This window comes from Megachile rotundata, chromosome 6 (assembly GCF_050947335.1).
Source record: "Megachile rotundata isolate GNS110a chromosome 6, iyMegRotu1, whole genome shotgun sequence".
Taxonomy (NCBI): Eukaryota; Metazoa; Arthropoda; class Insecta; order Hymenoptera; family Megachilidae; genus Megachile; species Megachile rotundata.
Window position 1 is genome coordinate 3,774,243 of NC_134988.1, and position 12,070 is coordinate 3,786,312.

At 33.0% G+C, this 12,070-nt stretch overlaps 1 protein-coding gene across 1 annotated transcript in view; it reads left to right on the top strand.

Moving 5' to 3' along the window:
- The window catches only part of LOC100882346 (uncharacterized), a 177,486-nt gene that overhangs the window by 6,524 nt on the left and 158,892 nt on the right, over window positions 1-12,070 (top strand). The window contains exon 3 of the mRNA XM_076532829.1: window positions 9,297-9,439. Coding sequence (XP_076388944.1) covers window positions 9,297-9,439 — 143 coding nt within the window. The remainder of the gene's footprint in view (window positions 1-9,296; window positions 9,440-12,070) is intronic.

The following is a 12,070-nucleotide window of genomic DNA, read 5'->3' on the forward strand; positions in this document are numbered from 1 at the left end:
TTCAAAAATTTCTGCAATTTTCAGTGTTGCAAATAAAATATTCACATTTCTAAAATTATAAAATTTTTGTATTTAAATATTTTCAAATTTTGAAGTTCTCAAATTTTAAATTTCAAAAATCTTCAAATTCTCAAAGTTAAATATTTCAAAAATTTTTAATCGCAAGTCTAAATTTATAAATCCAAAAATTTGTCAGTCCCTATACTTGTAAATCCCCATGTTTCTATATTCATAAATTCAAAAGTTCACAAATTCAGATTTCTCTAAATTTCTAAATTCTGAAATTCAAATTTTGCAAATTATCAAATTATACAACTTTCAATCTTCCAAATTTTCGAATAAAAAAATTTCAGTTTTTCAGAACCTTTAATTTCGAATTCTTCAAATTCTCTAATTTCCATATTTCCAGATTCAAAAATTTCTCTTTTTCCATATCTTCTAATTTCCAATTCTCTAAATTTTCAAATTCCCATATTAAAAAATGTCTTTTCTATTCACCACCGATATAAATCAATGAGCAATGACAGATATTAATAACAATACCGCAATCAGATAGACACGAATAGAACTGGCACGTATTTTACGCATGAAGGTACGGAATTCATAAATGAAATCTCTGTTTTGATGACAGCAAGTCTTTGTTGCTTAGTTCGAAAAAAAATTCAGTGACACGTGTATCGCGTTAAATAGCGCGAATAAAAGTTCAATAACAGCAGGACGCTCGAGGATATTTTTTTTATGAATATCGAAATCAACTGTAGCATTCCTTTATTGACACAATTTTCGATACATTAATCTGAAACCGTAGCTTTCGTTCGTTCGGTCGCTCATTCGCCTAAAATTATTCAAAAATATCGAGCGAAAATATTTTCACGCAGGTGCGTGCCTTTTATTTTGCAATAATACGAAGAATATCATTATCTCGATCATAATATTCAAAGATAATTCTACATTAATCTTATTATTTTATTCGTTTCAGTGTTCTTTTGAAGTCGGTTTTCTATCGAAAGCTTTTACTCGATAAACGTAGCTGGAATACAAATTTATTATCTAGCTATTAAATTCTTCTGCGATGTTTAACCCAGCTATTTTCAACGGGTCGTACACTGCTGACTGAAATGACAAATTCCCTTTATTTGTTATCAGCTTTTGTTATGGTTAATGCTATTAGTTTTCCCCTGCAGTATCGCGTTATGGGAAAAAAGTTCGGATTTTTTCACAAAATAATAAATAATTATATAACAGAATGTAAATACACGAAGCAATTTTTTCAATAATTACAACAAAAGTTGTTTTCAGTAATTAATTGCTATTTCATTACGATTAACTCATTGAAGGATTTATTTCGTTCTCTTAAAACAGTTCTCAAATCGATTTTTTAGTGATTTCCCCCCCCCCCCCCCCCCCCCCCCCCCAAAACACTGATGACTTTTATTTCCAGAATTGTAGAATAATTTTTGTTTCCTTCATAAATTCAGTTTGTTAGTATTCTCTACATGTTTTCAATGATACTTTATCCACAGATTGATCGACCATTTTGAAATTTGAATACTGTGATCTTTAAGTTATGGTGTGCAAACACTGCTGCGAATAAGAACAGATAATTTGAATATCGTTCAAATTTCAACGATATTTGAATATATTATTGAAGATAAAGTAGAAATATGACTATAAAATGACTTGATCTTTTTCCCTATTAACTTTTGGACTGTAAGCTCATACCATAATATTATCAACTGCAAAGTTATTTTTTAAATTTCTTATTTCGATAAAAGTCAGTACAAATTGCGAGAAAAGTATTTGAACAAATTTTATAATTTAAAATAAAATACTTTGGAACAATTTGCTAGTTTTAGTGTTAAAGCTAAGAAGGATCATTCAGACTATGAAAATCGGAAATTTGAAGTAATGGGCAAGGATGATAAAGGTACATTGAAGGCTTCATAAACTATTATCAAAATTATTTTTTAAATTATTTATTTCGATAAAAATGAACGCAGGTTGCAAGAAAAACTTCAAATTACAAATTTTTTAAATTCTAAAAATTGACTATTATTAACTTATCAAACTCTTACGCATCTTATAACGACAACCTTATAAATTTTTATCAACCCCATTCAATTTTTATAATTATGCAATTCAATTTTGATCATGAAATAATTTCCTAACATCTTGTGCATCGAATAGCATTTTCTACAATCAGAGCAATAAATCATTTTATTTGTGAAAACTGCAGAATCTTCCTGTATACTGTTTTCCTCGTAGCATTGATATCAACGTGATAATTGTAGAGGGATAAGACAATGTGTAATTCATAACAGGAAATTAGTTAACAACCTTGAGATGTCACAATTTCTACCAGTAGTGTATAAGCTGAAACGGAATGTAAGAACTTGTACACTTTTATTCTTCAAGCGTATCTACATTATTATATGTAGACAAAGGAAAATTGGTTCGGCAGGAAAAATATTTGCCCTGGATTCGGTGAATTTCAACGAGCTGGCTGAGTCAAATCAGGAAACGGAGCAATAATGCGCACGCGTGCACGCGTACGCAGTATTCGGCTGAATACGTAAAAGCGGATACCACCAAATTCTTTATTGAAAAATTGGAAAAAATATAGAATAAAATTTGTTAATTTTTGGCTTTGTTTTCATGAAAATCATGTTTGAATTTCACTGCGTCCCTGTGCTGTCACGACAATTATTTTCTGTCGAGCAACCTAGAGTACTGTGTTCCGTCACACTTTAGTCGGAATATAAGATTTTTAAATAATAATTTTGATTATTGGATAGAACGTGGAGAATTGATCATTTAGACTCCCAGGTCCTTAGATCTTACACCCTTGGACTTGTACGTATGTGAATACGGTAAAGGAGAAGTATACGGCAAAGAGATTGAAACTGAGGAGCAATTTGTAAAAGCAATTAATTATGCATTTAAGGAACTGAAGAGTCAATCTTCATTACCAAAAGTGTTTCGGTAATTAGACGTGCATATACTTTCGACAGCGCGGACAATTTCAGCGATTTTGTATTTGAGAAAGTAAAATTCTTTCCATCGAAAATTTTGTTCGTGTTTTTCTTTCAAGCCAATAGCGTTCACGTGCTATGTAGACGACCTTTACAGGCACAATATGCGTTTACGTCGCTCGAGAGAAGATGACATTGCCGTAATACCAAAGGATCTTCAAACTTGATTTTTTCAAATACTAACAATAAGAGGAATATCGAAGGATTTAATTCTGTATTTTATTCTTATTTTTCCACGAGAAGCTACATGCTGTCTGCCCTTTCATGTTATTCGGTCGACCCTTGCATAAAATTCTTGAACGTAGGAGCGCGCGTGATTTTCCAAATAACCGGTGGTACACCGGTTCGGTAAGCCATAAATTTCCGCAGTCGGGAAATTATACCGCGATTTCTTTTCGTGGAAACGAGATTATGGGATCCGAGAATGGTGGGTAGCAAGCAAAATCGGGAGAATTTAAATGGATAACGTTATTAAATATTGGAAATATACGCATTAGGTTGTGAAAATATTCGAATTGCTTTATCTTTGAAGTTATACCACTTGACAGTTTAGTAAAGGTACAAATTGCTGTCGGTAAACGTATACTTTTTTTTAAGTGTTGGGTATTTTTTCGCACGGGGTGTGAATTATGGATGTGTTCATGTTTATTATATGTGTTCTTAATTTTGAAATTTTGGTATTTATTAATTTTACATTTTTGTCTTTGCATTTGTAAATCTCCAGATTACTAAATCTTTAAATTCCTAAATTTCCCAACTTTTAAATTGGCGTACACAGTTTTTAAACTTCAATATACTAAATTTCTATATCCCTTCTCAAGCGACATTGCAATGACAAAATTTTGCGATAGCAAAGGGTTACATATCTAAATTACTAAAATTCTAAATTTGAGAACTTCCAAATTTTCAAATCTTCAAAATGTATAGATTTAAAGATCTATAAACTTTTCAGTCTAATTGTACATTAATTTCAAACTTTTACAATTTTTAGTAACCTGCTGAACCACCCAAACGAAGCTCGATCCAAGAGATACTAATCCTAACTCATTCCAAAAAATATTATCCTCCAATCCACGCTTAAAATGTAATATAATATTTAAAATTCTATTCATAATTATGTAGGTACTTGCAAATCCTCCATTTTCAAATGTTTGCTTTTGAAAATAAGAAAAATTTCTCGCCATCGTTACCTGGAAGAAGAAGAAGTTAAACTGTTAAATTTGTATTCGTGTTGGAACCCGGTTTCTCCCACAGGAGTGGTGGTCCAACGGATAATCTTAAATTTTGAAAGCATCGACTCGTGTATGCGTCGTTCTTCCCTCGTTTCTTCAATTTCCTGGATCCGTGAAATTGAAATTGAAATCTGAAATTTAAATGTACCTTTCCAAATAGGGATGTGATACTCGACCACGAAGGGATGGTTAAAGGGGATAAAAGGGAAACTGTGGAGATCTCTCCAATAAGCAACAGCAGGATAATTGCTTTCGGCTCTGTTATTGGAACCTTTCATTCTATCTTTCCTTTTTCCCCATTGCTCTTGTTATTGGTGATAATGAAATTGTTGTTTTGCGAGGACATCGGGTTCTCGCGTAACATGCTTCCAATTATTTCTCTTGATTAAAAACGATGAACGTTGTTATACAGACTTTTGCTGTCGGTTGATATATGCAGTAATTGTTTCTGTTTTGGCGTATGTAAATACGCGTATAACAACAGCGTGTTGTACAACATATTTTTCCTTTGTCGGTTCTAGAAATAATTTTTTATTAAAAAAATACATGAAAAGTGTATAAACAAATTTTAGAACGAAGGTGGTCATGATGGAAGTGACTAAAAATTAATCTAATTAATTAGTTTTTATTAATCAGATAATCTGATTTGCTTCTGTGACACGTTGTAGGTTTTAAATAATTAAATATATGTTTATAATCAAATTTTCGAAAAGGAAACAGTCACGATGATCCTTGCAAATTGGTTTAATATATTAATTAGTCTATGTCCATTGATTAACCTTATTTGCTCGTGTGATGTTTTGTAGGTTTTAAATAATTAAATATAATATATAACCCGATTTTGCTGATTAAATATACATAACCTGATTGATGATGAAATTAATCTAATTAATAATATTTTATAGGTTCGAAATATTAAAATTTTGTGGAATATAATTTTTCTGATATCTCACAAAAAATCTTCATTTATTCAATTGCAGTGTTGCATCGCCTTAGAGTGCAATGCACCTATCTTTTCACAGTTTACAATGCAATAGCCATTTTTCGGTAGATAAAATTACTTTCGCGTCGGCAACCCAAATTTATTGCTTGGGACCAGCATGTTTAATTTCAAATTCCGTTATTTTCAACCATCGTTGTCAGGGTCAGAGTGCTTTTTCACCTTATTACCTGCTACGGGTCTTTCCCAAATCGCGGAATCCCTCGTGCGTCACTCCTTGGTCGCGGCTATTTCCAGAAGTGACCATTTCTTGTACGAGGGCGGTAACTCTAAAAAATCACGACCAATAAGAAAACACACCCCTTCCAAATCACCGATCCCGAAGTAACGTCGACAGTTACTTTTGCGGGAAACGACAGAACACGATAATATCTCCTATCCTATAACACATATCTAAATCACGAAGAGAACACAGTAATATCTCATACAACACATTTTAAATCACGAACCGAACGCTTTTATACATCCAATAATAAACACTTTAAAACACGAACCGAATCGACTAATATCTTGAGCAACGTACCTATAACGTAAACTAGTCGGACATCATATCACGAACTATCAATTGGAATCAAGCTCAGACCTCATTAAGTTGTGACTGAGCCAGAATAGTGTCGGGTGCACGAATCCGCGCTGTTCACGCAACATGCAGTAACACTAAATTTTTTAATATTCAAACTCAAACGCACATTTATTGATTGCGTAAAACAAAAATAAATGTGAAATCATTAAAATGTATTTATTTATATACAGAATTTTTCTGGGTTTGGAAGAAAAATACAAGTCTACCATGTTTAAAATTACTATTCGATAATTATGCTCAACATAATTTGAAACGGTGAAATTTATAAATTGATATTTTATACATTTATCAATTTTGATATTTACTTCTTATTTATGTGTAGTAATGAAATAAAATTGAAACAATCGTCAAAGTATATTTAAATTCAATATGTATTGAATTAATAATGTATTAATTATCATATGCATCTATCATATTATTTAATTAAAATGAGTGAAATATGTGAAAGGTATCCTTCATAAAAATTTTAGTAATTCAATAACCGGTAATTTAGAATTAAAATGTTACAAAGATAATTGTAAACATATTAAATGAACGTTCTGTTACACGGAAATATTTGAAACCCGCGCGGCTATGCTAGCCGCTCCTGAGCTTCTTCAGATGAACGCATAGAAAATATATATTAGCACCACTTCCTGGGCGATGCAACGCCAACGCCTAAGAGAGGGGGAAAAGGGACCACCGAGGCTTAGCTACGCGAGATGCACGCGAATCAGTTTTTTTTGTACGTTACGCCCTAGTGGTTCTCCTTTCTTAAGTTCAATTCAAAGTCAGTGATAGTTTGCAACGAATCCCAACATCGTTTAGTTATTAGGTATGTAAGTTATCATACCCCTGGGATATTCCCATAACAAACAAGCGGTCGCAAGACCCGTAGAGGGGTACGTACATCGTACTCTCTCGGACTACACACACGCGGCCGCAAAACCCGTAGAGGGGTACGTACATCGTACTCTCTCGAACTACACACATGTGGCCGCAAGGCCCGTAGAGGGGTGCGTCAATCGTGCTCTCTCTGACTATGTACGCGGTCATATTTATGACCCGTTTCGGGTTTGCGCCTTGCGCAATTACCCTAGTTACACGCACACATCTCACACTCACATGAACGAGTCAAATACACGATTTTTCACGAGGTTTTTTGGCCGCAAGGTCTTTTTCCTTGGGGTTTACACCCAAAATTATTGTTGTTTTTTTATTTAACGACACCTGTCCTTTTTACATGAACAACGTGACTCAAATACGAGGTTTGAGTTTCGACGCCTCAACACGTTCCATTTTGTTATTTTATGGTGATAGATGAATGTCATACATCATGAATGTATTAATTTATTTCGTGACATGCTTTTATCAAGGTATTTATTAACATTACAAAATATCAATTATTTGGTTCGTTTATTTTGAAAGTGGCGGAGGTCCATTTTTCGTTATTGCAAAATATTTCATTCCATTTCGACTGCATTGAGTATTTATTAGAAACTGAATTACATGGTAATAGAAATCAGCAATTAACACATTCTCACTCATATTGGCGTTACCCATACCATCAATAGTACACAACTTGTAATTATTCACAATATTGTCAATACTAATAAAGTTTACCGGCTGAATTGTACCGTAACATATTCAGCTAAAAATAACTTCAACCTACAATGGACTTGTATCACTTCCAAAATAAACATACTTCCAATACCGTGAATAATCCAAACTTCTGTTGGCCAATATTAGGAAATTTGAATTATTTTTACTATAGGTTTCTTACAGATAAAAGTATCTGTTGTTATTTTAAATCTAGCCATAGGATTGCAGTTGCCAGTACACGAGAAAAACTGGTTTCATTGCAATAAATAATTTATTCAAAGGATGCTATTAGGTTGAGTGATGTTATTAAACAAACGTAAGATATCATTCGGCGGTGTTCGGCAAAAATCCGAAGGAGCCCGAACTAGTGCGATCTACCGACGTGCGACCCAACCGCTCTACAGATAAATATTTAATAATATACTACACTTTATTTATTGTAATCATTATCCTAACTTTGTTTATGCGACTTTCATAATAAACGGTTCATTTATTGAATGAAAGCAGGTTACTCTTTAATGAGTATATTCGGCAACGAACGTAATTTAAATTTTAATAACATAGGTTATGAAGTAAATTATATTTGGTCACCAGAGAGAGGATTTCATAAACTCATTTTTGTGTAAAGAATAACATTTTATATATTCTCTATTTTAACTGTTTCACCTTTCTAGCAGCCATGAAACCTATTGTCCTACATCGTCCAGCTTTCAATACAACCGTATAAACACAAGTATTAAGTCCAGATCTTACTCCGAGTCAAACAGTATAAAGAGATTTTTGTATTTTCTGGCTTCAGTACATTTTAAATCCATAGGCGCATTTGCAGTATTAAGTAACACAATACTCTTTGGCTTTGACATTCTGAACATGCTGCACATGATTTTATAATATGCTATTAACTCCTTTACATAAGTTGATACAAGAACTTGATGCCTACTGTAAAATATACATATAATACAGTAGTCAGAATATTGTATAATATAATTATTAGAATCATGTATTATAATATATTATTAACATAGCATTAATTTAATATTATTAATACAGTATAATCTTCAGCACCATATACATAATGCAATATTAATATTAATATAATGTAATCAGTTTAATATTTAGGCAAGTCCATTTGGATATAATAAAACCTTTATTTTTTTAGTCAGTATTTTAAATAATATTGGATAATAAACATAGGGTTATCTAACGCAAAAAATTACAACAAATTTGTCCATTAGTGTTTATTAATATTTTTACATTTATTGAAATGCAAACCCTTAAATATCTCGTAATAACGAAATATGAATTTGTTCTGCTTTCAAAGGAAATACCTTGTGTGTCTATTTTTCAGTTTTAATGAAAGTAAATATATAGCAAAAATGTTAAATAATGTAAAGTACATAATGTAAATTACGTAATTATTAATGTTATTGACTTGTTTCATCAATTGTAATAAATAAAACTTTAAAAAGATTTTAATAAAAAGATTGTAATAAAACATTTTTTCCCAAATGTACATAGCATGAAGTTTGCAAAACAATAATAATCTAAAATTCAAAGACTAACAATAATATCAATCTTGAAATTAAAATAATGAAACTAATACAAATCCTAAATTGAAAAAACGAAAACACTATTGAAGCTAAAATTAAATTTAAATTGTTTTCTGTCCATCGAAAATATACTGCAATGCTCGCATTAAAAATAATAATTATATTTAATAATTTTAATAATTAAAATTTAATATAGAAGTAGCGCATCCTTTAAATTTCGTGACAGAAGTAATTGCTGTTCCTCATTACAGTCTTCGTGTTAATTAGTTAAATTCCCAAAATTTCATGTTATTAAGAATTTCCTTGTTGTTGTTGCAGAGACTTGGAGGCCGGTATAAAGTGTATTCAGACTTATACGTTTGAGTGCATGAAGGAGAAACAAAGAGAACACTTCAATTCTTTGTACACCGGCACCAACAAAGTAGTAATGGAGCTGTGTCAGGATGGCCCCTATCAGGATGGTATGTAGAATAACTAGATTGTTATACTATTTTGATGTACACCATAATTAAAAGCTTCCTAAATGTTATCGAGTCAACCTTTGTGCGAGATGTACGTTCTTCGAAATACGGTTTGTGAGATCGTTCTCGTTATCGCCGCATTGATGAAAATATTACAAATGGACTCTTTATTTTGGACGTAGTGTAAGTCCACTTTCTTCTCTTTCGACAAAATTAAAGGTTAGCATATTAATCAATTAAGGTGAAGTGGGGTAAGTTCGTAAACGGGACAAGTGCGTATACAGACTATTTTTATTACTATATGAGCGAAATTGCTCCAGTTAGTATTGTAACAGAAAAATACCAGGATAGGGGTTCGATCGAAGAAAAAAAACTCTAATAATATACTTGGAAATAAAAAATCTCTTTATTCTTTGACGTTTTAAATAAATGAAACTAAATATTCAGTACGTTTAACAATTTACGAAACAGTGAATTATAAACTACGAAATTTTGCGTCTGAAACGAATACAGAGTGTTTATCGCGTCAATGCTACGAAAGGAATGATAATCCGATACCAGGGAGCCTCTCCACTCCTTCTCCCTCGTTATCGCGACTCGCGGCTTCGAGCGGTCCCAGTTCGCCTTCGGAAAGGCTTGCCGTGCTCGCAGACCTGGATATTTTTTGGAAATGCGCTCACGCTTTTCCCCTTTGGTCTCCCGGGCCTAGATCGCTGTTTCCAGCGACCTTACCCGTGGGCCTGCGACAGGGTGCCAACCTTTCGGTCTTGCAACCCTATGCGCGAAGCCAGCGAGAATATTTGTTTCCAACAGACGAAATACAAAAAACAATGAACAACGACTAAGCAAACGGATAAAATGCCTTTCGCTCCTCTCACACCACACCGCGATTCAACGGAGCCGCAACAAGTATGTTTGTTTCCTTGTTTTGTTTCACTATATCCCCTTTTATATTTCAGCTGAGAATACTTGTTTGCAATTAGAGTACTGGCATAATGCAGTAAAAAGCATTTTATAGCAGATTTCTTAATAATTCTGCTCTTGCCCCATTGCACATGAAATAAAGTTTTAAAGTATTTAACTTCAAGTTACGCTCTTACCCCATTTTCGGGGAAAATGCAGAGTAGTTGACATTTTAAACAATTTTGTAATGAGAAATACATGTTATTTTTAATTTATTTATACTCGTATATGATATAAAAGCACTATTTAAGTTACATTTGAATGTGCGGCCCGCATAAAAAATTTTATTTTGAAAATGGCCTGCCATCCGAAAAAGGTTGCCGACCCCTGCCTTAACCCTTTGTTGTGCTTCGACGAATGTCACTCGTGACGTGCTCACCTGAATGAAGTTAGGTCGCGCACTCACAGCTCAAATATGATAAACCTTAATCATATTTTGAATACTCCTCAACTTGAAATTTAGGCGCAACTATAATTTGCATGATCAAGGATCACTGAATATAAAATACTTACATTTCAATTTTTTTTTTTTGTTTTAATATTATAGCTATGAATAGTTAGTTTTGATTGACGCATCTGACAAATTGTATGGCAAGGTGTACAAAATATAAGTTGATTATGGGAAGTCTGGTAATGTTTCTTCTAATTTACCAATATATACTTCGATTATATAAATTTCTTCTAAGTGAGATTACCTAAAATAATATATATTTAGGGGCTGTAGATGGATCATTTTCAAAATAAACAGTCCAAATGACAAATCAATATTGTCATTGAATCACCCAATACGAATTAATTTTAAATATTTTATTTCTTCAAGCTTAAAAGTTTCGAATACAGTTATGTTATTGTAGCACAATTATTACGAATGGATATAACATCCACAAAAAGAATGTACATTACTGATCCTGAGTCCTCGGAGTGTTCCAGTTTTATACGATGGTTTTGGCTGTAAATGGGAGTGAGAGGACTCCTGGGAACGGAATTTTAGTGTTGTGATAAGGCAAATGCATCTGATACGTAAGCATCTGAAAAATAGAATCAGAGCCAGAAATAAGACTAGCAGGCAGACCAGATTGCGTAAAAACAGAGTCCGGATATATAAATGTAGGATCGAAATTATCGAGGATGACGGATTACTGTTTTTTGGGAAAAACAATAACAAAATAGTTTTAATAACTTAACAAGAATACAAAATCAACCAAAGACAATTATACAACGACATTTCCGGACAACTTACTACTCCCACCGTTACGACACGACTGATCCCGACGCCACGCCGTTTTCCTCGTTCTCTCTTGGTTCCTGCGTAAAAGGAAACAAATGCCTTGCGATCTTTTATTCTCCCGCTAATTTTCCGCGCCAAATCATGGTAACGCCAAATTATCTTGGCGCCAATTGTGCGAGTCGCCCGATCGCGCCCGATCGCACCCGACAACCCTCGAACAAACCGATCCCTCATAAATATTGGGGTGTCTGCGTTCAGAAATTTGGGCATAAAGGGAAAAGTGATCTGATTTATAAGTGGGTTTAATAAGAGTGGATAAAGATAAGTGCAAGCAATTAGAATGGTCGATAGAATTAACCCTTTACTATATAATTTATTTATCGGATGCGTTAGTCAGCATTAATTCTTTACCGCTACGATATTAAAATAAATAAAGTTCA